Here is a 26,078-nt window from a genome sequence, read left to right on the forward strand (position 1 = left end):
TATGATACCTGTCCACACTGGGGAGTGCAATCTACTGAGTACACAGATTCAGATGATAATGTCATCTGGAAAAGCCCTCATAGACACACCCAAAAGTCACTTTTAACCCAGGCACTTGTGGTCCAGTGGGATTGACAGAGTGAACCATCAGTCCTCCTTTCAGGCACTTCCTTGGAAGCAGGAATAGCAACATGGGTTTTACTTTCAGGATAGACCTATTGCAGGCTTCCTTGAGTTTTTCTGCTTGTGACGCTAGAAATTGAACCCAGGGTCTTGTGCATGCCAAGTAAAAACTCTACTGCTAGGCTACATCCCCAGCACAAGCTCCACTCTTTTCTGATCAGCCCTATGGCTCTAGGTGTGTGTAGGGGGTCTGATGCCTCAGTTCCCACATCTGTCAAAAGCCATCCTGAAAAAGTATTTGCTGGGTTCAAAAGAGCAGGTAATAATTTTTGGTGCTTAGACTGAAAATTGGTGCAACCAATCTGGAAAGCAGTATGGAGATTCCTTAGAAAACTTGGAATGGAACCGCCATTTGTTCCAGCCATCCCACTTCTCAGTCTGTACCCCAAAGACTTAAGATCAGCATACTAGAGTGACGAAGCCACATTATAATTTTAGAGCAGCTCCATTTACAATAGCTAAGCTATGGAACAATCTAGGTGCTCTTCAACAGATAAATGGACAAAGAAACTGTAGTATATATTCACAATGGAATATTATTCAGCATTAAAAGAGAATAAAATCATGGCATTTGCAGGTAAATGGATGGAGTTGGAGAATATCATGCTAAGTAAAGTAAGCCAATCCCAAACAACCAAAGGCTGAATGTTCTCTCTGATGAGTGGATGCTGATCCATAATGGGGAGGGGGGAGGCTTGGGAAAAATGGAGGAAATTTAGAACAAAGGGGAGGGAGGATGGGAGGGTGCAGGGGGCAGGAAAGATGGTGGAATGAGATGGATATCATTTCCCTAATACATGTAAGACTGCACATATGGTGTGATGCTACATTGTGTACAACCAGAGAAATGAAAATGCTGCAATTGTGTACAATGAATCAAAATGCATTCTGCTGTCATATATACCTAATTAAAATAAATTATTAAAAAAGAAAATCAACAGAAGAGACAAATGGATGGAAATTAAATATGAAAATAAGAGATCAAAGGGCTCGGGGTCTAGACCCCTACACAGTGTGGACACACAGTCACCAACCAGAAGCTCTTCTGGTTGCCTTAAAAGGCTCTAATCAAGTTTGCTTGACTGGAAAAGATGAGAAGGTAGATACCTTCAAGGTTCCATGAATATAGGACTTTTGAAAACCAAGAAAGAACTGTTTGAATGTAATGTAGGAGGTAATGGAGAGTCCCCAAGAAATTCCACTACAGGCTCTCAGGGTTCTGAAAGGCATCCAATTAGCAGACAATACAATTTCCATGTTGCAAACCAGGGAAAAGATGCCCTCAAAAAGTGAAATATCCTTAAAGCCAGAGAGAATAGCCTTCAAAAAAACAAGTATTTTTAGCTGTTCAGTCTGCATGCTGAAGAAATCTGCAAGAAATATTTAAATTTGTTACCTATTCTCCCTCCTTTTGGTTAAACATATCATGTCATTCAAGGTACCCATAGTTTGTTTCCATGAAAGAAGCAATGACATCAGTCAGAGAATGCTGCCATATGATGTCACCACAGGATCCCTCAGGTGCCTGACCAAAGAAACTGTCTCTTGTTTTGAATACAAATATCCTTGCTAATGAGGAACATTGGCAGGGAGAAGAAGGAGACCGCTCCAGATGAGATAAAGGCAGCAGACTGAGGCCAAATTCTGCATGGAGATCTTGAATATTCCACAAGATATTCAGCCAAAACCTGTCTCTTAGTTTTTCAGTAATGATAGATGGCAAAGCCTGGGGTAAAAATAAACCCACTTCCAGTGTTGTTTCTGGCTGGTTCAGCGGGAAATAGCATCGTTAACCTTCAGGAGACTGGGGAGATGTCTGAGATTTGGAAGCCTGGGGCTCTCCAGGGAGCTGGGAACGAGGAAGGCTAAGGTAGTACAGAATATTCAGGGCCCAAGTTCCTCCTTGTTCTCTTTGCTTAGTTCCTGTGTAAATTTGATTAGGAGTAAAGCTTTTTGTCAAGGCTGGTAATATAAACATCTGTCAGGCCCCAAGTGCATTAGGTAGAATATTCACACAGTCAGGGGTATAGTCCTCATCCAATAATCTTGCAGACTGGTTTGTGTGCATCTGAGGTGTTCATTCCACAGATGCCTCGATTTGTGAGCCCCGAAGAGAGTAGTTAGTCCAGGAACTCACACAAGTGAATTATGTCCCTGTAACATTTTGAGTGGGCATCTCCCCCTCACTTTTCCTGCTTTCAGAAACACTTGAAGTTAAAGAACCACAGCACCTCCATCATGGTACATTGTCAACTTGAATCAGAATATCTTTTTTTTTTTTTAAATTTTTCTAAATTTAAAAGTTAGCGTGCATGAGGTCCTGGGTTCAGTCCTCAACACTGAAAAAAAATGTTTAATGTTAATTAATTGATTATGAAGCTACAAATCATTTGCCTTTATAAAAATACTGGTCTTCTCATATTGGTCTGTGGTTTAAGTAGGAAAAACTGCTATATGTTGCTGGTGATAGATTTGAAAATTTTTGGTTTCTAAGAGTTAACATTTTTGGGTATGGTTATACATACCTGTTATCTAGCTGTTTGGGAGGCTGAAAGGATCAGGCTGAATAGTTTGAGACCAGCCCAGGCAACATAGTAAGATACTGTCTTATAAAAAGAAAAAAGAAAAAAAAAACCCAATAACAAACCCCCAACTAACACCCCCCACACACACACACAACCTCTCTCAAAAATCCATTTAAAAAGCTGGGATGTATGTAGCTCAATAGTAGCTACATAGCAGGATAGCTTAGCATGCAAGATATTCTGGGTTCAATCCCCAGTACTGGAAAAAAAAAATGCCTACACTCTTAGAGAATAATGTATTGGCAGAATCTTGATAATTGATAGGTTTTATTCTATTTGAAAACCCCTGCGGGGGCGGGGGGGAAGGAATCTATGACATTCCAAGATTATTTACACTTGATATAAAATGCGCCCATCTAGTAGAAGTCTTGTGGATGGATGTAATTTAGTAGGATTTGTGTGTGTGTGTGTGTGTGTGTGTGTGTGTGTTGAAGCCATTCATTTTATAATCCAGGCAGAAAACAAAGAGCCAGATGTGACTGACAGCTATTTAAAAGAAAAAGATCCATAATATTAATACCTTATGTTTATCTGCTGCCTTTCTTATAAGAAGTCCAAAGTGATTTGTAGATGTCTCTCTTCCATTTCCATATGTTATCCCCAATTGAAGAAAGGATGGGGGAAAATGCCTGAAGTCAGGGAGTTCGGTAGGTGTCAGATTAGACCTCGGTTCTTTTATTCTGTGTGACACCTTGCTCTGGATTGTACCCTGTATTTAGTGCATCAGTATTGAGACACAGCAAGATACCTTTCACCCAAGTCTTGTTATAACAAACACCCCCCCCCATGGTACTTACTCAGGTTGTTCCCCTGCAGCCCTAAGGCAAAAGCCTGAACAGGCAAACAGCTCTCACCAGACCCACAACTGACAAGCAAATTAGTTGGTGGCTCATTTCCTGCATTGGGCTGTCTGCAAAGTCACCTATGCACAGTGTACCAACCTACACACCAATAACACGATTCCAGGGCACAGTTCCATCGACCTGGAGTTAAGATTCCTGATTTGACTCTGTCTCTGAGACTTTAATGCCTCATAGGGATGCTCCAATAGTAGTTTGCCTTTTAGAATCCTAGCTAATTAGACCATCCTCAGCCCGTCCTTAATACTTCACCCCAAATGTCCACACTCCTTAATGACTAAAAATTGAAACCCATTACTAACCTTCAAAGTAGGAATGGAGGAAGCAACACTGCAATTTTCTCAGAAGCTGCTGGTGTGAATTCCTTTAGAGTTGTTCAGTGTTCTATGGAGCTTATGGCTGTACCCCACCAAAGACCCATACACTCTCTATGGGTGACAGAACCATTGATGAATGGTGTGTGTGTGTGTGTGTGTGTTGCTGTTTTCAACCCTGATCATCACTGATTGAAGCACTTCATATTTTATTTTTTGGTTAAAGTGATTCCTTTCACAAACAGATCCTTCAGATTTTCCCCAGCCTCCAGTCTCCTGCTCTCTAACACTCATGCTTACTGAACACAGAGCTTTATGTGGCACCTTTATGGTGATATTAGCACCATTTGCCAAGCACAACTGTCTTCTGCATCCATGGGTTCAGCATCTGGAAATTCAATCAACCATGGATCAAATACATTTGGAAAAACATCGCATCTGTGTCAAACATGTTTAGACCTCTTTTTCTTGTTGTTATTCCTAAACCAATACAATTTATCAACTATTTATAGAGTTATCAGGTATGATCAGTAATCAAGAGATGATTTAAAGTATATGAGAGGATGTGCATAGATTATATACCAATACCAAGCCATTTTGTACAAGTGACCTGAGCATCTACAGATACTGGCTTTGGGAGGGAGAGGAAGGCTCTTGGAACCAGCCCCTCAGGATACTACAAGTCGACAGCCTTTCTCTCTCTTCATCTTCTGGGTTTGTGATGAGATTGCACTCTCTGGCTTCTTTGTTTGGGTGGGGCTGTGTCACTAGTTTACCAATAATTTGTGAGCAAAAGTGGTACATGTTACTTCTTGGACAGAGCAATTAATTGCTGGTGTAAATCCGGATTGAGTTCCCTCTGTCGCAGCAATTAGCAAAATTTAAAACTGTATCTTCTCTGCCAGCAGGTAGGTCACCAGCCAATTTATGAGGGATGTGAGAAACCAAATCTTTGCCACTAAGATTTTGGGGATTGGAACCAAAGCTACACTCTTCTGATGGTAACACCATTCTTTAATTTTTGCATCTTTTCACATGCTTTCCCATCTGTTTGAAATCCACATCCTCTCTTCTTTGCTTGGCAAATTCTTACCAATCCTACCAGACCCACTTTAAAAGGCGTCTTTTCTGAGAAGCCTCTTCTGACACCTCCAGGAAGCTTGTCCTCCCTAACCAGTGCTTGTGCACCGCGCTCTGTACAAACAAGCCTCCATTATAGTCTAAGTCCCACTTTATTCTTGCTGTCTATTTACAAGCTCGATTTCCTCTAGGAGACTTTGGACATCTTGAGGGCAGAAACTATGCTTCATTGATTTTTCTATGCACAGGGTCTATTTCAAAGTACAAACTCAACAACTGTCTTATAGAGCCAGGAAGGCACTCAGAAAGGACAGAGGACTAGTTAAGGTCAGCGTGTCAGCATTAGAATTTATAGTCCCTAAGCCTCCAGATACATCAGAACTGGTAATTTACCAAATGCTGTAAGATATTTGTTAAGATTGGCTTCTTTCCTTACTTCAACATCCTTGTCTGTAGTCTGAATAGTTAAAAATAAATTTAAAAAAAAGCATCTTCCAGTAAAACTTCTTTTTCTTTTCTTTCTTTCTTATTTTTAATTTTTTTGGCACTGGGGATTAAACCCAAGGATGTTTTACCACTGAGCTGCATCCCAGCCCTTTTTATTTTTTTTATTAAAATATTTATTTATTCTAATTTGTTATACATGATGGCAGAATACAACTCATTTCATATTACACACATGGAGCACAATTTTTCAAGTCACTGATTGTACACAAAGTATTTCCACACCATTCGTGTCTTCATATGTGTACTAAGGGTTATGATGTCTGATTCATTCCACAGTCATTCTACTCCTGTGCCCCCTCTGTTCCCTCCCTCCCGTTTGCCCTATCTAAATTTTCTCCATTCCTCCCATGCTCTTCCCCCATAGCCATTATGAGTCAGCATCCTCATATCAAAGAAAACATCCAGCCTCTGGTTTTTTTGGGATTGGCTTCTTTCACTTAGCTATGTTCTCCAATTCCATCCATTTACCTGCAAATGCTATGATTTTATTAACTTTTAATGCTGAGTAGTGTTCCATTGTGTATATATATACCAAAGTTTCCCTATCCATTCATCTATTGGAGGGCATGTAGGTTGGTTCCACAATTTAGCTATTGTGAATTGTGCTGCTATACACATTGATGTGGCTGTGTCTTTGCTGTTTTTAAGTCCTTTGGGTATAAACTGAGGGGTGGGATAGCTGGGTCAAATGGTGGTTCCATTTCCAGTTTTCTAAGGAATCTCCATACTGCTTTCCAGATTGGCTGCACCAATTTGCAGTCCCACCAGTAATGTATCAGTGTGCCTTCCCCCCCAAATCCTTGCCAACTCTTATTGTTGTTTGTATTCTTGATAGCTGCCATTGTGACTGGCATGAGATGAAATCTTAGATTAGTTTTGATTTGCGTTTCTCTAATTGCTAAAGATGTTGAACATTTTTCATATATTTGTTGATTGATTGTAATCCTCTTCTGAGAAGTGTTTGTTCAGTTCTTTGGCCCATTTATTGATTGGGTTGTTTTTTTGGTTTGAGTGCTTTATATATCCTAGAGATTAGTGCTCTATCTGATGTGCTTGTAGTAAAGATTTGCTTTTAGTTATTAATTTTTTTAAAATTTTGAGACAGAGTCTCGCTAAATTACTTATAGCCTTGCTAAATTGCCGAGGCTGGCCTCACACTTGTGATCCTCCTGCCATAGTCTCCTGAGTTGAATTTGCAATCCTCCTGCCTCAGCCTCCTGAGTTGCTAGGATTACAGGCTTGCATCACTGCATGCTGTTCAGGCTTCTTATGATTTCAACTTTCCTTCTTTTTTTAATTGGAAAAGATAAAAAAAAGAGAGAGAGAGGCAGAGAGAGGGAATTTTGGAGAATAGCTTCAGGGGAATTCTTTGGAGGCCATTGTGTGGTTTAGACTTGGCTTTGTGTATAAAGGGAGTATATTTGTTGACTAAGTGTCTTAAGTTTTTATAAATGCATGTATACATGTCATCAATTGTACCTGCCTTGACTGTTTGGAATATACTATTCAGTTCCAACATAACCTGGGAAGATTATGTTTCAATGTTGTAGATGAACTAAAATTCAGTTTATGTTAGCAAATCAGGGGAGACACCATTTTTGTTTAGGTTTCGTTCCCCATATAAGAGGCAACATATTTATTGTTATAGTGTCCTTAATTTTAAAATGCATCTGTGCATATTGCCAGATGCATCTCATTGAGTTGTTAAGAATAGACTCTTAATTCTAATATGAACTGACAAGATTGTGTTTCAATGTCAGTAGCAGAAGAAGCTAAATGCACATCGGGGAGAAAGTCAGGAAAGGTCTGGACATTTTTCAGGTCTAAGACAGACAGATCCAGGCTAATGTCCTCCATGCAAATACCCAAGGGGATGTGTTCACTTAAAAGTCCCTTGAGGCTTAAGAAACAAATGAAACTTTAAAAATGTTTTGGATGATAAAAACATATACCTTTGGAGATTCAGCAGTCATTCGATTCTTTTAGTTTGGTTTTGAACAAATTTATTGCTTTTCCTCTCTTTCTTAATTTTTAAAAACATGATTCTTACATTACACTGGATTTCTATTGTGTTTGCTTGTTCAAAATCCATTTCTCTTTTCTTGATGCCTTTTATTTGAAGAACACTCTGACAGAGGCACTCTGGTATAATAGTTGGGAGCACGACTCTAAGCAGGCTGCTTGAGTTTTGTGGCCTCACTCTGTGTGACCTGGGTATGTTACTTAACTTTTTCACATGTTAATCCCCTTCACTGAGAATGAGAATGATACTACCTACCTCACAGAGCTGATGTGAGAACTAACAAATGAAAATACTTACAACAGGGCTTGATGCATAATAAGAACTCAATAAGTGTTAGATGGTGTTATGAAATTCTTATATCACAAATGTTTTCCTTACGACTTTATAGTCACTGCCTTCTATTATCAGCCATGGCTATAGAAAAGTCTATGTTATATATCGGAATACATACATTTCCAATATACATGAATTTTTTTTCCTGAGAAAACATCATTTTTTGGACATATACTGATATCAATAATTCATTTATTTCTTTTTTCATTCTTTCACAGTGCTGAGGATAAGACCCAGGGCTTTGTGAATATTAGGCAAGCCTCTACCACTGAGCCCCCCTTTCTAATTGAAGGAATTTTGAGAAATTTTGTGAGGGTTTTGTGCAGGTCCCACCTTGATTTTTCATCATTTTTAAACTATATATATATATATATTTTTTTTTTTCCCTTCATGAATAGCTCTTTTCAAAGAGGTCCTGGTAAGCAGTGGGCCTAGACATCTCCAGGCCAGCTAGAATTCTCCTTGGATCATACTTAGTTTCTTTATGACCCATATTTGTGACAAAAGATTATTTTAGTCTTTACATCTTCTGCTAAAGATTTGAAGCTACAATACTGAGGATCTTCTCCACGTTGCCTGACAGACTGCTCTTTGCAAGGTTAGCAGTTTCATCTGATCTGTCATTTAGTTATGCCGTTCCATGGTGCAGGTTTAGTGCACACTGTCAACAACGCCTGTCAATCATCTACATATAGGAAACATACTCAAGTAACTCTCTCCTATTTCCAAGGACTAAGTAGATAATTTACAATGCCAACAGTTTCGTAGCATTTATGAGAAGAAGTGTTTTCAAATAGTCCATGTATTGGAGAGAGACACTCAACATTTCATGAGGAAGTGTTTTTCCTTGCAAATAAGGAAGTCTTTTTTATTGCAATATTCCATGTTGAAATTTAAACAACTTATTCATGTTAGGTGTAAGTCATGGCTAATTTTTATATATACATATATATGAAAATATACATATGTTTAATTATTTTTTTAAAATATACATTATTTTACAAAATATAAATTTTACTTTTTTTGTGTGTTTGTGTGGCAGGGCCTCACACATGTTAGTGCTCCAAAACTCAGCTACATGCCCAGCACAATAAGCAATTTCATTTAGTACCATTTTGGGTAAATGAATTCTTACATTTTCAGAGACAAAGGAATAATGTTCTGGATCAGCTTTGTATCATATGAAAAAAAAAAACCCACTGATTTGGGAGTCCTAAAGATCATCTAGTCCACCTACTATTCCACCTTTTACAAACTGAATTATATACACTCAGATACACAGGATGCCTTACATACAAAAATAATGGCAGAACTGGGCCTCAAGCTCATTTCTGGACTTCTAGTTCTTTCTGCCACTCAGCTTGCCTTCTTGGATTATCACTTTATGTATGATAGACTGTGAGTGGTAATTTAGAGATTTCAAATTTAACCTGTGCATTTTCTTTACATAGTATTTAGTTCTAGCACACCATTTGCCCAGTACTGAACCTGGGCCATGTAAACATGACGTATTGGTAGAAGGGTTGATTAGAGAAGAGTTTGATGGGCATAAAATTAGTAACTCTTTAATGATGGGTTATTAAAAGTGCCTCTTCTTTCAGCTCTTTAAAAAAGAGTTTAAGGGCTTTAAGGAAATATAAAGACTTTGAACCTGTGTTAGTCAGCTTTCCGTCACTAAAGCAAATCCCTGAAGGGCTGGGGGTGTAGCTCAGAGGTAAGGCACGTGCTTAGCACATGAGATGTGAGAGACACTGGGTTCCATCCTCAGCACCAAAAATGCAAAATCAAACCAAAACAACCCCAAAAAACCAACAAAACAAAACCAAACCACAGGTACCTGAGATAATCGACTTAGAAAAGATTTATTTGAGGTTTCAGTCTATGGTCAAGTGGCCCCAGTGCTCTGGCCCTGTGGGGATGTGGCACATCATTTCAGAATCATGTGGGGGAGCCAAACCGTTCACCTCATGGTGGGTAGTGAAAAAGAGGAAGAGGAAGAGACAAGGTCTCACAGCTCCTTTCAAGAGCATGTCCCCAATGGCCTGAAGACTTCTCACTAGGCCCCACCCTTTAAAAGTTTCTACCATCTCCCCAAAGTGCCACTCTAGGGATGACAGATCCTTTACCACATGGATCTTTAACACCCAAACCCTAGTAGTACCTAAACCTTAGTAATCCAAAATACCCAGCAGAGATTTTTGGAGTTGAAATTGTTGGGGAAGAGACAACCTTTGACTGACAAGTAATAATTTATTGGCAACAGAGTTGAAGGTGGAGCACAGAAAGAGACCCAGTTATCATTTGTTCCTTCAAACTGGAGAGAACCACCAGTTACCCTGGAAGGCAGTTGAATCAATGGCCATAAAACAAAAATGGGAAGTGCACAAGGTTAAGGCTTAACCTTTCCTAGGGGAATGCAGGGTTTTAATTTTTTAAAAATATTTAAAAAATATTTATTTATTTTTTAGTTGTAGTTGCACACAATACCTTTATTTATATGTGGTCCTGAGGATCGAACCCAGGGCCTCGCACATGCCAGGTAAGCGCTCTAGCACTGAGCTACAACCCCAGCCCCAGGGTTTTGATTTTTTTTTTTTTTTTGAGAGAGATAGAGAGAGAGAGAGAGAGAGAGAGAGAGAGAGAGAGAGAGAGAGAGAGAGAGAGGGAGGGAGAGAGAGGGAGAGAGAGAATTTCTTAATATTTATTTTTTAGTTTTCGGAGGATACAACATCTTTGTATGTGGTGCTGAGGATCAAATCCCGGGCTGCACACATGCCAGGCGAGCGCACTTGAGCCACATCCCCAGCCTCAGGGTTTTGATTTTTTTATTGCAATTTTCAGGATTAAGAGTTTCTATTTGCTTGGTTTCTGATAAGGGGGAAATGAATATAATCAAGTCAGACTGGACTTGTCTTTAACATTTCCACTTTTCTTTTTTGGGCCCTGGGGATCCATTCTTCTGGGTCTAACTTCTCCAACTCTCTATTAAAAGTTTGTGTTTTTTCTCAGGAAGTTGGTCCCAGTGAGACTAGCTTGCCAATACTGGGTGAACATCATTGAGGAGACTGGGAAAAGAAGGCAAGCCCGGGGTAGGGGTGGGGCTGGGGTTGTGGCTCAGCCATAGAGCACTTGCCTAGTGCGAGGCCCTGGGTTCTGTGCCATGAGTAACATGTTCTTTGCCCTCATGGAGCTTACAACCTTGTAGGAAAAGTCACGCTGTAGAGACATGTGAAATGTCAAACTTCATTTTCCTTTCTCTTTACCTTTGCTGTCTCTGTAGAGAAATTTTTTTTTGAGCTCTGGAGGTTGTTCCTTAGGCAAGGGGCAAGGGCAAAATAGGAGAGAAAGGAGGGGAAGAAAATAGAGTGAGAGGATGGGAAGGAGAAATAAAAGACAAGATGGTGACCGAGAGACATGGAAAAGTGTCTATTGGGACCTTATTTGACTTAGGCTCTGAATCCCACTGTTGACATTACATAGCCTAGGTGTGTAGTAGGCTACAGCTTCTAGGTTTGTGTAACTATACTCCGTGGTGTTCACACCTCACTTAACTATGCATTTCTCAGTACATATCCAGTCCTAAATAAAAGTTATTACTGTGTAGTATTGAAGGGAATGCTGTTTGCCTGGACTTCGGTGATGTGCCCCATCTGTGAGAAGTTTCTTAGTAGTTCTCATTATCCCTCCTGGAAATTGAGTTTGGAGTTTTATTTGTGGTTCTACGGCAAGTACTGTCATGCATGCATAACTACATTCTGAGGGTGGTCCCATAAGATTATAATGGAGCTGAGAAATTTCTGTTGCCTAGTGACCTCATTGCCATCATAACATCATAGCACAACCTATTACGTGTTTGTGGGAATGGTAGTGTAAACAAACCTACTGTGCTGCCAGTCTTTCAAAAGTATTGCAATACAATTATGTAGAGTACATAATACTTGATAATGAAAAATGTTACTGTTTATGTATTACTATACTGAACTTTTAATCATTCCTTGAGAATGTACTCCTATTTATAAAACAAAAGTTTACTATAAAATAGGTTGCTGTATTATGCTGGCAGCAGCCTTGGATATCTCATATTTGCCACGTCTTTAGCTGCATCATTTTCTCCCGTGTGTGATTTAATCTTGTTTTGTTCATTTTGCCCCTAGGCAAATATATACCATATAGCCTAGGTGTATAGTAGGCTACAGCATCTAGGTTTGTGTAACTACAATCTGTATTGTTCACACCTCACTTAACTATGCATTTCTCAGTACATATCCAGTCCTAAAGCCATGTGTGGCTATAATCCCTCTTAGCTTTCCTCAGTTTGGAGAGCCTTAGGTTAAAACCAGAAGTGTCAGGGAAGGGAGGTCCAGCTGGCTTCTGACCTTCTTGGGATCAACAAAGGATTTGAAGTCAGTCCACAGTCAGAACCACGCAGAAGTTGCTGGATTAAGTTTCATTTTCCAAAAGCAGATTTTCTTTTCACCTTTACAGTGAAATTGGAAATTGGAACAGTCCTGGGAAAATGGGACAGGTGTCCCCAATCAAGAGACGGTGGCTGTTTACCTAACTCGGCACAGGGGCCCTAAGGGATGGGAAGTCTTGATACTAAAACTAAAAATTTCCCATCAAAAGGTAGTCCCTTGCTGATTGAGGGCCAGGGATCTAGGGAACCAGCACGTGGGCTGCCCTCTGACAGGTAGACAGCGGGAGTGGGTGGGCAGGCCAAAGTTCACATGGGACATGGGAGGCAGGAGGCAATTCTTTGGGTTACTTTCTCCAACATGAAGGAAAGGATGTTTCGAAGTGCGTGCCCGCCATCTGGTCTCCCCATAAGACTGCGGGGATCGCGGTGGGGGTGGTAAGTAGGGGCAGACCTCCTTCATGGAGAGTGTGGGGCAGACATTCACTTCGTGCTGAGTCCGCAGAGTGTCGTGAGGCGAGTGGGAGAAACCAGTAGAGTACAACCGTGAGCTAGGCTCGCTGTTCCAGGCCCGGGCCAGGACAGCCCGCGCTGTCCCGCATCCACCCGCCGCACGGCCACCAAATAAACCCAGGAGTTTTGCTTCCAAAGGGATTGCAAGAGGCAGTGGCAGGCGCGTCCTGCGCGTGCCCGTTCCCGAGACTCCCAGGCTTTCTCCTCCGCGATACCGAAATTGACGTGAGGCTGAATTTGGTGCAATGCGAATTAGCTCTAGCCGGCAAGTCGGGAGGGGAGTGACAAGCTCGGGGAGAGCCCGCGCTGGCCCGCGCCGCGGGGCCGGAGTCCACGCCCATCAACGCCTCCATCCCCACCGCCGCCGCCCGTCGCCATAACAACCGGCCCCCGCCCACCCGCCTGTCAGCGGGCCTGGCCGACTCCGGCCGCTGGTCCCGGGCGCTAGGAAAAGGCTCCCCGCCCTGGGCGCCCGGTATCCGGCCGCTGCGCACCCCCATCTCTCCCGGCGCTTCCGAGCGCCACGCAAAGGCGCCCCCTCCCGCTGGAGGAGGGAAAGCCCGGGTGCCCCCAGTCTTGACTCCACAATAAAGCTCCTCCAGGAGTAGGGCTCTCCCGCGAGCGCCCCAGCGCCTTGCACCTGCCAGGGTCCCCGCCCCTGCCCTTGCTCAGCTCCAGGGCGCTTGACCGCCGGGGAGTGTGGCCTGGCTGCCAAGTGAGGCGCCCCCGCGCCCAGTGCACGGCGCTCCCCGGGAGGGGAGCGGGACATCCCCGAAGGCGGTAGCGCGGGAGGCGGGGAGGCGGCCGGGGCGCGCGGGGAGGGCGGGGAGCCCGCGGGAGGAGGCGGGGTGGGGGGGGAAGCGGGGCGGGAGGCGGGGAGGGAGCAGGAGGGAGGCAAGAAAGTAGCAGAAAGTGAGGCTGGCAGGCGGCGGCAAAGGAGCAGGCGAGCAGCGGCGGCAGGAAGTCTCTGACCGAAACGAGCAGAAATAAGAGCCAGGGAGGGACCGCGACAGCGGCGGCGGCGAGAGCGAAAGAGGAAACTGCAGAAGAGGAAGCTCTGCGGCGGCCCCGAGCCTCCCGCCTAGCGCCCGGCATCCCCGCGCGCCCCTGCGCCCGCGCCGCGCCCCCGGCGCCCCCTCCCCAGCGCGCCCCCGGCCGCCCCACCGCGCCGCGCCGCGCTCGTCTGCCATGGCCCGGGAGAACGGCGAGAGCAGCTCATCTTGGAAAAAGCAAGCCGAAGACATTAAGAAGATCTTCGAGTTCAAGGAGACCCTCGGGACGTAAGTGGACGCTGGGGAGAAGAGGGTGGAGGTGGCCGCGGTGTCGGCTGCACAAGCAGCTCCGGCTGCCATCACTACCGCCACCGCGGCAGGATCCCGGCTTGTCACGGCATCCTCATTGTCCGGTTCTCTGCGGAGCCCCCAGCGCGACCTCCGCGTCGTGGGTCTGCGCCCCAGAGGTGGCACAGCTCCTGTGCGGGGGAGGGGGAGCTCGGGCTCTCGGAGGACAGCCCACGCGAGCGGGCGACTTTCCACTTCCTCTGCCACCGCCGCCCTCGCCACCGCTTTCTCCCCACGCGTGACTGTGGGCTGAGCATGGTGGATATCGCTGTTTACTGGCTGTGTGCATTTACTCACCATGTGTATGGAGAGAGTCGTGGCCACGAGAAAATTCCCATTTCTGTCCTTACATCATGTATTCACATGAAATTAACATCTGCACGTACTAGGTGTAGGCAAGACTTTGGATGGCCTCGCGATTGTGGAAGAATTTCGCAGTGTTCAGGGTCACATGTGGGCAGAGTGATTGTACATTTCACACGGGCTCAGCCTCTCGCGCTGGGGTGCGTGTCCCCAAGGGAGGGTCTGCGAGTGTCTCTGTACCGGGCGATTCTCTCCTGCACTACATTTAGTCCGATGCTGGTGGCTGCATCTCAAGAAAGCAGAAATAATCAGAAGTCGATGGTTATCAGTGCTCCAAGCATGTGCTGCTGCTCCGTTCAGCCTCGGTTCCTTTCCTGCCCATGAGTTGGTTTTTGTTTTGTTTTGGAGCGCTTCAGATTCTACGTAGAGGGGCTGATAGTGAAAGAGAATCAGACACTGCTGAATGAGCCTGAAGTTCAAGTTGTCCCCCCAACCCCCATGTGCTCCGTTTCTGCTGTCATCCGTGTCTGTCAGTGCATATATATTCATACACGTGCTGTAAGAAATGAACATTGTGTAGGGGGTCGGGAAGTGTTGATTTAATCAGGAAAGAGGTGTTGCATGGATAAATCAGTGTTGCCGGGTGGTACTCTTCTTTTCTGTTCTTCCTTCCCCCACCTCCCCTCAACCCCCCACCCCTTACTGTTTCTGTGTTTGGCTTGCCTTTCCAGACCCTGTTTTCATACCCACATTATCTTCTGCCGTGAGCTCAGGGTCCACTGCAGTTGTTAGTCATATTCCTCACCCCACCCCCACATCTGCAGTGGATCCCCCAGAGAGAAGTTGTGAAGGCGGCATTCCCAACCAGGTTTCAGATTCCTGGGGAAGCCAGTGTGCCAAGGACTGGAACAGAGTCTAGGTGCTGTGGCTGCTGCATTTTGGGAGGGCACCTGTGGGCACTGACTTGCCGTCTTTGTCGAAATGAAATCAGAAAGTGCTTAGGTTTTTAATAAAGAGGGGTTTCCAAGATAAGGGGTTAATTAAGGTTTATTCACATTTGGGGTTGTGACTCTGGGAAACTCTAGTCACTGTGAAATTAGAATTGTGCTTTTTGCTTGCTATCCAGAAACTCACTGTGTGACATCAAGATGAGGGGACTGGAGAAAGAGGAGTCCTATCATGTGTGAATGTGTCACTTTAATGGCTTTTACCCACCTGGGCCCCTTTGCCTGCAGTCTCCTGGCAGGCAGATCAGTGGCCAGGCTGCTGAAGCTCAGTGAGCTGTGGCTCCCTTGAGTGGCTCCTGCTGTAGCCTGCTGTTTGAGGATGACTGCGGGTGGCTTCTGCCTCTGGGAAGGAGGGGTGGTTGCCTTCTGGTGCTGGACTTAGCTCTGGCCAAACAGCTTCCTGGACTCTGACCCCATTCTGGTAAGTTTTGGATATGGATTTCTTCTAGGCCCCCCAAAGTGTCACCTTCTGCCTTGGAAATAATTCTTGGCAAAGAAACTTCCCACTGTAGTGCTGGCAGGGGTCCTAGAAGAATGAAATAAAATGTTCAAGATGTTTTTTTTACTCAATGACATAATAGTAATGGTAACCATGGGCGACAAGATACCAAGTACCAGGCATTTATTCTAAATGCCTTGTGTGTATTAACTCATTTAAATCTCACAGTGACCTTATAATGCAGGTATTTACTATTATCCCCAATTTGTGTTTCAGAAAACTGAGACATCAGAGAGATTAAGTGACCTGGAAAATATGAGTTAGCTATTAGGTGGTGGAACTGATATTCAGGGCTAGGCAGAGCAACTCTTGATTACCTATATGGAGTTGAATCACTTTTAGCAGATGTTTAATAATAATTTGACTTGGGCTGGGAATGTGGGTGAGTGGTAGAGCCCATGCATGAAGTCCTGGGTTGATTCCTAGCATAGGAAAAAAAAATGACTTAACTTTAGTATTTGAGAAATAACTATAATATTAATGCAAGTAAAACATAAGGGACAACCTGTTATCTAAATATGTAAGAATTTCAAAGCTTTTAGATTATCAGCATCATTTTGTCTCCTTGGATTTGTTGGAAGTGATCCCAAGTTCAGTATGTCCATTTCACCTGGGTCAAGTCTAGGGACCTGGGCCTGAGTCTTAATAGGAAGGTCACTTCCTATGCCTTTGGAGTGTTTTTTTTTTTCTAGTGGACACAATATTTTTATTTTATTTATTTATATGTGGTGCTGAGGATTGAACCCAGCGTCTCACCCTTGCTAGGTAAGCACTCTACCACTGAGCTACAACCCAAGCCCATTGAGTGAGTTTTGAGTTTGGTCTTTTATCCTATTTGTAATGAAGTCTGGCATGAGTCAAAGGCATCAACAATTGTAATTGGAGTCCATTTCCCAAAGACCTCTGCAGTTCCAATCACATTGTTTGTCACACCTTCACCATATGTCTGTAAGATCCTAAGGCAGGAAAGCCCCAAGAAGCAAGGCTGTCAGCTTACAGTGTTAAACCGCTTTTGAAATAAAGCACTGTAAAACCCGAGGAGCGCTCACCTTGCCAGCCTGTGTAATCTGATATTTGGCTGCTGCATCCAGGTATCTTTCCTTGCAGAACATTTACTGTTGGAAGCTAAGGGTCAAGCCATTTGGTCAGTGTGGTTAGAGGGATGCTGCTGGAGAGTGGGGCCGAAATGGAAGTGAGGATTGGCCCAGGAGGGTGGAAAAGACCTTGAGGAAGCAAAGAGCATAACAGGGGAAAGGAACAGGCTTTGTGGCCTGGGCCTGAGCTGGCTGATGCATCTCTGAGTCAGGCCTTTGGAAAAAACCTTTCAACTCATGGCCTTCACTTTGGCCTTCTTTAAAAGGGTATCCCAGAACCTAACCAGAGCTCTGAATTAGGTGGTGAGACTTAATTACTGTTTATTAATCAACAACATGTTTTCAGATCCTTGGCACACGGTGAGAGCAAATAAATGTTGTGTAACAGCAAATTAGGAATGGTAAACATTTCTGTTGGCACATTTGCTGAGCCTGTTTGGGCCATCTCTGCTGTAGATAGCATTCAGTGACTTCTGTTAGAACAGAAACCTAATGTATGCCATTTGGAGAAGTGTATGGATTGGAAGAAAGCTTTGGTGTGATAGCTGTGAAGTAGCCCAGACTCATGAAAGTCACTTCTTCAGTTCCCAGGCTATGAAATGCATGTGACTAGATAAGGCCTCAATACCTGGTACAGACAGAATGACTTTCCCAACATATCTCATTTCCCCTAGAGTATGGAAAATAGCATGTTCTAGAAAATATACCCACATCTCTGCAGGGTATGAGTACATGTTTTTCATATAGACTGACCATTTGAAGTTGAACTCACTATTGTCGGCAGGTGGTTGGTTGTGGAAGATCTGAGCTTGGGTCCTGGGTCTGGCTTTGCCACTTAGGGGTTGTATGGCCTGATTGGCCATCTGCCCACAGTAACTTGTCTTGGCTTCTTCATCTTTAAAATTAAAGGGAAGGGGAAGGGAAGACTAGGTGATTTTTAAGTGCCTTGACAACCCTAAAATATTGGGGTTCACCTGTGTCGGGAAGGTACTTGCAGTTGCTCCTCAGGGGCTTCTCTTGTGTGGCTAGGTGCGGCTGTTTCTGTTTGGAGGTGCATTTTTAGGACTGTGTAGGTAGTGTATTGAAACAGCCCCATATCAGTTGCCTTATCTGGTGTAGTGTTAGTGGCAGTGGGTTCTATTTTTCATTAGAGAAGGGCCTGCTGGCTTATTCAGGAAGAGAATAAGCTGACTTTTCTATGGGGCAAACACTGTCTTTCCCCACCTGCCTCATTCCTAAAGTGCTTATTCTGAAATTGGTCAGTAAATACACCTGTTGAACACACAGGTGATTGATTTGTCTGAAAGCCCAGATGGTAAACAGACTCATTTCTCTTTTATGGGGTGTGTGTGTAAGTAGGAGGGGGAACGAATGCAAAGCTTCTTGAGGTGGTTCGTGTATTTGGCTGGTTGATTCAATGGTATTTATTCTGAGATTACTCAGAATTTTAGTGTCCGTGAGAAACATTTGAAAGAATATTACGAAGAGAAAAATAGGGCCAGGAACCTTAGATTTCTATCCTAAGGTAACCCAGTAGCATTATTTGCTATCAGTTTGGACTTCTTGTTTGGAGGCATGATATAAATTGAGCCTCAAATATACTTGAAAATATCTCTTGAACGTCTCCTGTATTCTAAGCATGAGGATATCTCCTGGAACCAGCAGGAGAGGATGCTTGCTCTCCTGGACTTCCCTTCTGGTTTTAGGAGCCAAGAGATAAAAGAAAGAAGTGAAGTAGACAGTGTGTTTTGTGGTGTGCACATTAGGGAGAAAATGAGTTAGGGAGAGCATTTGTGGGGTTGGGGGTGGTGGCAGATTGAGGTCGGGTAGCCAGGAAAGGCCTTGCTGAGAAGCTGTCATTGGAATTAAGATCTGAAGGACCTGTGGGATAGCTAAAGGTAGAAAGTTCCAGTCAGAGGACAGGGCAGGTGTCTGAGGCAGGAGCATGCCTGGGAACTCTGAGGACTACTGTGGCTAGAGCTGAGGCTCCAGGGGAAGGAGAGTGGGACCTGGGGGTGGGAGAAGTCGGGGTGAGTGAGGAGTGGGGGGAGGAGGGGCAGAGTTGAGGAAAGGCCTTGAAAGTGAAGAGTAGACTTTGGCTCTTGTTTCAAGAGAAATTGGGAGCTCTGTAGGGATTTAAGCAGAAGAAAAACTTGATCTGACTTAGGTTTTTTATCTTTCCTGGGGTTCCTGGTCTTAGACAGATGGCCTGGGCTCAAGAGTGGAAGCGTGGAGGCCACTACTGTGATCCAGAGGAGGGATAATGGCTTTTTAGAATTGGAGGTAATGAGTGGTTGGATTCTAGATGGGAATGTTGAAGGTAGAACCAATAGGAGAGGCTAGTGGGTTGGACATGGGGTTCTCCAAGGATCTGGGGTTGGGAGAACTAGTAGGTACGTACCATTGGTGGTTTTGTTCGCTATTTCCAGAGATTTTTTGAGCAACTCTTCTGCCTGCCTGGTTACTCTGATTGGCCATTTGCCCACAGTACCTTCTCCTTGTCTCAGCTTCTTCATCTCTAAAATTAAAGGGAAGGGGAAGGCAAGACTAGTTTCCAGGGCAAGCATGTGCCCTGTAGGCTTCTGGACTGCCCTGGTGATGACCTCTAGCATTTTTAGAATGATGTTCTGGGAAGGAGTTTCGAGGTACCACCTCTTCTGTCCCAGTGGGAGTCTGAGTCAGGCTGGGGATTTAGCAGGAAGACCTTCACACAAGTACAATATCTGTGTGAAAATACAGTTTTATGCTTTGAAATTATATCAATAGGAAGGGTTAGATCTCTTTGACAGGCGGGCCCATAACCTGTAACTCTCTCACTTGACTGAGGAACGTGAAACCCAAACATTCAGTGGACAATAGTACGACCCCTGTCTTTGGTAGACTGTTCTGTATTTGGAAAGAAAAAGTCAAACATTTTTCTTGACTGGGAAAAGACGATCGGCTGTAGTGTCCTTATCGATGAAGACAGGGGGGTCTGGGAATGGGACTTGGGGGAAGAGCTTGTTCCCAGAGGGGCTAATAAGGAGTGGTCTCAAGTACAGTTTCTGGTTCAAACTTGGCATCTGAATGGATGATAATTAAGCTTGGCTGGTGCCACGGGGGACATTTGTTGTCCTGTTGGGAGGATTTCAGGGGTTAACTTGTTGAGTTTTTCTTTGGCTGGGTCTCCATAAATCCCTTTAATCTTTCCTTTCCCCCAAATAAATCTCTTTAAATCCCCTTCAATCTCTCTCTCCTCCTGCTTCTCCTCTCTCCTCTGGGAGGGCTTAGGCATTGGTCCAGCGGGGAAGTGTCACTGTATCGGTCAGCTTGCCTGAGGGTGGCAGACCCATCCTGGCAGCATGTCAGATTTCATGGGAGGGAACCTCATGAGGGAGCCCAAAGCTCACTGGGGACACCTTTCTTTAATTAATGAAGGAACTGCCTATGGGTAGCCACCACAAGCCTAGTGGATCCTGGTTTCTTTCCTCACTATGGCCAATTCCAGCATTTATGTAGTTAAACCAGGAGGACACATGAACTCTGGGAGAGATGCCAACATCATTTTTTTCTCAGTCTGTGTTGGTTATGCACTTTGACTTTCTGTGAGATTGGAAGATCACTTTTTCTCTGGGTTAGTTTTTATTACATTCCACTTTATTTTTTTTAAGAGTTACTTTGCAATGTATGGATTATTCAGGCTGCAGTCAGAAGCAAGGGTAACCTCCAAATAGATGTTGCAGGTCAAGTTCGTTCTGTGGCAGACCATGTTCATTCAATGTCTTCAGGTATTGGCTGTGTGCTTTGTGTTGTTTTCCCTGGTATTTCAGCAGGACTCAGAAATACAGGTCTTCTGTCTCCTGGTGTATACCAAATCTTGAAGATAAACCTTTAAGATGGGCCAGGCAGGGGAGACGAGAAATAGACTTGAAAGCTAGGTCCAGTACTACCATTCATAGCTGTGTGTTCCTGGATACGTTCCTTAATCTTTCTGAGTTATGATTTTCATAGAGATCATTTCCATGTGAGATTGATATAAGGATTCAGTGATTTACAGAGGTTCCTGGCACATAAACAGTAAATGTCATCAAACTGTAAGTTGACTACACAAGAATATTCAGGGCCAGTACCAGTGAGGAAGAATCTGTCACTGTGTGTCAGAAATTGATTTTTGGAAGCTCTGTTGCAAATATGCAGGGTGATGCAAATGGGACCTCTCAAAAAATTGATTTCAGCAACCATAAACAGGTCTGCATTTGGCTGGAGAAGAACAATTGAGGAGCACAGTGAGGAGCTAACTATCCAGGCTCCGAGGGTGATGGGGATGGGTGCAGGTCGATCCTGGCTGGATCTACTGCTTCCTAGCTGTGTGGCTTTGGAGGAATTATTTTTACCTTTCTCAGCTCCATGGCCTCGGGGGTAAAACATGAGAACCCTGGGAGAACCCTGGGACCTAATCTAAGGGTTGGGGGATAGAGCTTGGCACGTGAGTCTGTGTTCGGTGAATGCCAGTCCCCTCCCATGAGTCCCTGCTCTTCAGAGGCCATTTGCACAGATTCAGAGGGTACACTGCACCATTCAACATTTGCTCCCAACAGGAGGTGATTAGTTCTCGTGGTGCCAGCATTAACCCAAGACTCGGCCTGGGCCACTCGTGTGTGTTGGAGTTGACCTAGTTTGCTCCACGTCGCAGGTTCCTCCCTTCCTCTAGTTAGCTCATCAGCTTTGTCCCTCTGACCCTCGAATGGCTCCTAAGCTGTGCAGGAATTCTGTCCCTCTCCTCCTGAACTGGTGGTCTTCCCACCACCCTTGGCCTCTGCTCCTGCTTTTTTTTCTTTCTTTCTTTTTTCTTTCTTTCTTTCTTTTTTTTTTTTTTTTTGCAGAATTGCTTCAACGTTTCTGCTTTGTTCCTTCTTGCAAATCATAGTTGGATGAGATGATTCAGGTCAGTGTCTTCCCATCGTGGAGTCATGTCGTTCGAGATTTCCATGTGCTGAGTTTATTTTAATGTTTGGGGGTTTGAGAATGGCAGTGTGTGTGTGTGTACCACATGAGCACATGTAATCATTTATTTAAAAATCTCCTGGGGTGCAGGGTAGCTGGGTAGAGCAATTGTCTACCCTGGGTCAGCCCTTGAGCTCTGTCTCAGTCTCTTTATAGGGGAGGTTTGGGTGAAAGGTGGGAGAAGGTCTCAAAAGCCTTTAATTTCCCAGGTCACAGCATACAAGGATGACGCTTGAGCTGATTTCCAGATGGGGCATTATCCCTCTTCTTGACTGTTCCACTTCAGCCCTTTTGGTGGCCAGTGTCTGGGTCTTGATTTTTGGAACCTCTGTAATAGGGTGAACAGGGGGACCAAGGTCTTAAAGTGAAAGTAGTTAATATTCTATTTGTTGAAAGGCTGTTTCTCTGTCTTTCATGACTGTGAACACAGATCATTGAAACTGGTTTTACGATGAATTGGATTTGGCCTGTATCTGAAGGTACTGTATTAAATAAAACCTGATTTCCTTTTCTTTTTCTTTTTTTAAATTGATTTTAGTGGTCTGAGCATGAAGTATTATTTTTCTTTTTTTTAAAAAATTTATTCTTTTTAGTGATATTTGTCTATAGAATGTACTTTGACATATCATACATACATGGAGTAGAACTTCCCATTCTTGTGGTAAACACCTGATTTTCAAGTCACAATCTTGTGTGCCTCCCCCCACAACTCTGTCTCCTCCCACCAAGGCCCACAGTATTCAACAGGAAAAGTCCCAAACCCCAAACCTTCATAGTTTTAGAAACTTGGGGTGGAAGAAAGAGGAGAGCTGTACAGTCAGGCGGTCTCCCTGAGTAACTGGCAGGGCAGTGTCCTCTGACCCCAAACAGCTGTCCACATACAGGCTGAAACCTCCTCAATCTAGAAAACAAAATGACTTCTTGGGAAATGCCTTAAAACTTTTTACAAATCTCTTGCAGTAGGTTGAAAGCCTGCCAGTCATTCCCTGTGTAAGAGATTTTAAGGGCAGCACCTCTGCCCAGGGCTGTCCCTGAGGTTTACCCTGCTCTTCCTCCTCCCCCAGCTCAGGGGCTCCCAGCGCCAGGCCAGGACTGTCAGGGCCAATATTCAGTCATCCCATGGACAGGGCCCCTCTAGGCCTGAGTGCAATCCTATAGACAAGGAAAACTATCACTTCTGTCAGAATATGCCTCAAATTCCAACCGAAACATAAAATGAACTCTTGGAACAAACCTTGTGTATCAGTAAGGGACATCCAGAGTTTGGCAATAATCTACAAGGACATATTCCTTGGATTCTTTATGACTATGCTAGCATGGCTGATAAAACTGGAGTTTGCGGTCCTAGTAATGATTTAAAAAAAAAATGTTGGCCTTCTGGGGCTCTTTAGTTCTTTCTTTTTTCTATTTGATACTGCAGATTGAACTCAGAGGCACTTAACCACTGAGCCACATCCCTGGTCCTTTTTATTTTGAGACAGGGTCTTACTAAGTTGCTTAAGGCCCCACTGAGTTGTTGAGGCTGGCCTTCAACTCATGATCCTCTTGCCTCAGCCTCCTGAGCTGCTGGGTCCTTTGGTTCTTTGACAACTGGGATATAATGTTCTAGAAGACCTCATATTTGAGTGTTCTTTCTTTTTTTAAAGATCATGGTTAAAAAAATACATAAAACTGAATATTGTCTTTTTGCGTCTGGCCTATTTCACTTAGCTTTTCTTCAGAGTTCATCCGTCTTATAGCAGAGGTCAGAATTTCCTAGCTTTTTGAGGCCAACCCCCTTCCAATTCATGTGGCGTGGTGAACCACACTTTGCTCATCCATTTGTCAATGGATGTGACATGGATATGCTTTGATCTCTTGGCTATTGTGAATAATGCTGCTAAGAGCATGAGCAGTCAGATCTCTCTTGGAGACCTTGCTTTTGGTTCTTTGAGTGTCTATCCAGAAGTGGACTTGCTGGGTCGTGTGGTAGTTCCATTGGATATTTTGAGGAAGCACCATGTTGTTTTCCACAGCTGTATGCTGTTTTGCAGTTTGCAAAGTGGTTTTTCCATCCACGATTCCTCCAATAAGCCTGTGAGTGAGCTGCAATTATTGCCCTGGTTTTACAGATAAGAAAATGGAGGGTCAGAGAGGTTAAATGACTCAGGTTAAAATGTTGCTAAGTGGCAGGTAGAGATTTAGGAGTCTTCTGACTCCAATGCAGTGGTTATCTTCCTATCTCGTGTGGCTAACAAGCTGGTTAATGGAGCCGATGGAATAGAGAACCACTGACTGTTAAAAAAGGAGAGAAAGACCCAAACCTCACTGTTCTGTGGTTGTATCATAATATGACCAGGAGACCACTGGAGCCTCTGTGTGCCATAAACCCACCCAGGCAGGAGGGAAGCCCTGATTTGTATTACTTGCTGGTGCCCATGGTGTAAATACTCCCACTGGAGTGGGTGGATTTCAAGGCCCCCATGGTTTAACAACCTACTTGGGAAACCCATGAATTAGGCTATCATGAGCTGGGATAAGGGGGCTCCAGCACACCCCCGAATCTTAATTCTGGTTCTTCCACTGAGGAACCAGAATCTCAGTCTTATCCTCTCTGGATCTTGATTACCTTTCCTGTCAAAAGGAAATAATTACACCTGAATTACACCTGCTTGCATTGATAAGTCCCTAATGAGATAAGGCACGTGTGATGCAGGTGTATATTGAGGCCAGACACAAACAGAAGGTATTATTATCTTACGAAGAAGACAGCTTTAAAAATATTCCTTTCTTGGGGCTGGGGGTGCAGCTCAGTGGTAGAGTGTTTGCCTAGCATGTGCAAGGCCTTGGGTTTGATCCCAGCCCCACCATCCCCAAAATTCTTTCTTATAAATGTTAGCATCATGACCAGTCTTCGAAACCTAACTATCATCTCTTGGGTAGGAGTCCCACAGAAGTTGGGTCTTATGTGGACCTTGAATCTCCATATGTCAACATAGGCCCTAAGATTTCATATTATATTTTATACAGCCCCATTCAGGTGTCCTAATGTTTTCATTCTCAGGTTTCAAGTGATTGGTAACATAAAGAGAAACTTTTTAAAGAAATTATAAGAGCAACCTGTCATCCTCGTAGAGAATTTGAAAAATATTGTCTATGTCTGTTTTCTGTTGCTATAACTGGATACTACAGACTGTGTAGTTTATAAAGGAAAGAAGTTTATTTAATATATCACTATGAAGAGATGGTGAGGGGAAAGGGGAAAAAAAACAAGGGAGAGAATTGAACAACAGCTGATGGGGTAGAGAGGGAAGATGGGAGGGAAAGGGAGGGGGGATAGTAGAGGATAGGAAAGGCAGCAGAATACAACAGTCACTAGTATGGCATTATGGAAAAATGTGGATGTGTAACTGATGTGATTCTGCAACTTGTATTTGGGGTAAAAATGGGAGTTCATAACCCACTTGAATCAAATGTATGAAAGATGATATGTCATGAGTTATGTAATGTTTTGAACAACCAATAAAAAAAAATGAATCACTATTCTGGAAATCTAAGAAGTGATGCCAGCATGGGTTTGGCTTCTGGTGAGGGCCTTCTTGCTGATGGAGAATCTTTGTAAAGTCCCAAGGCAGCACAAGACATCGAATGATGACACATAAAGCCACGTGTCATAAAGCCACTATTCAATCATGGGAGCTCCACCCTCATGACCTCATATAATCCTAATTACCCTCGTGACCTTGTCTAATTCTAACTACTACTCAAAGTCCCTGCTTCCAAATACTATTAACATGTGACTTGGTGGATTAAGTGTCTGTCCATGAACTCTAGGAAACATACTTAAACCATGGCATGCCAAGGATGTAGAGGATGAACTGATTGGCTGGATGGACCCTGGGCTATCCTTCTGGGGTGAGAGATGTAGAGAGATCTCAGAGGGTGCCCAAAGCGTCAGCAATGGGAGTGTCCCCCTGGGGTAAGATGGGCTTGTGGATATTTACTGATTTTAATACTGTTGGTGTTTCAGTATTTTGCCAACAATTAGGGTTGAACCACAG

At 43.9% G+C, this 26,078-nt stretch overlaps 1 protein-coding gene across 10 annotated transcripts in view; it reads left to right on the forward strand.

The window, feature by feature from the left end:
• The first annotated feature begins 12,645 nt into the window (after positions 1-12,645).
• Camk1d (calcium/calmodulin dependent protein kinase ID) overlaps positions 12,646-26,078 on the forward strand; it is a 392,784-nt gene continuing 379,351 nt past the window's right edge. For 6 of the 10 annotated variants that reach the window (XR_013426686.1, XR_013426687.1, XM_078023259.1 and 3 more), the window contains exon 1: positions 12,646-12,737. Coding sequence is in view for 8 of the 10 variants with exons in the window: in XM_078023259.1 (XP_077879385.1) it covers positions 12,661-12,737 (77 nt within the window). In the remaining 2 variants the exon portion in view is untranslated. Of the gene's footprint in view, positions 12,738-13,678; positions 14,093-26,078 lie in introns of those variants that run through there. The other 4 variants (XM_078023260.1, XM_078023258.1, XM_078023263.1 and 1 more) reach the window with 3 other exon arrangements.

Source organism: Ictidomys tridecemlineatus, chromosome 10 (genome assembly GCF_052094955.1).
Source record: "Ictidomys tridecemlineatus isolate mIctTri1 chromosome 10, mIctTri1.hap1, whole genome shotgun sequence".
NCBI lineage: Eukaryota > Metazoa > Chordata > Mammalia > Rodentia > Sciuridae > Ictidomys > Ictidomys tridecemlineatus.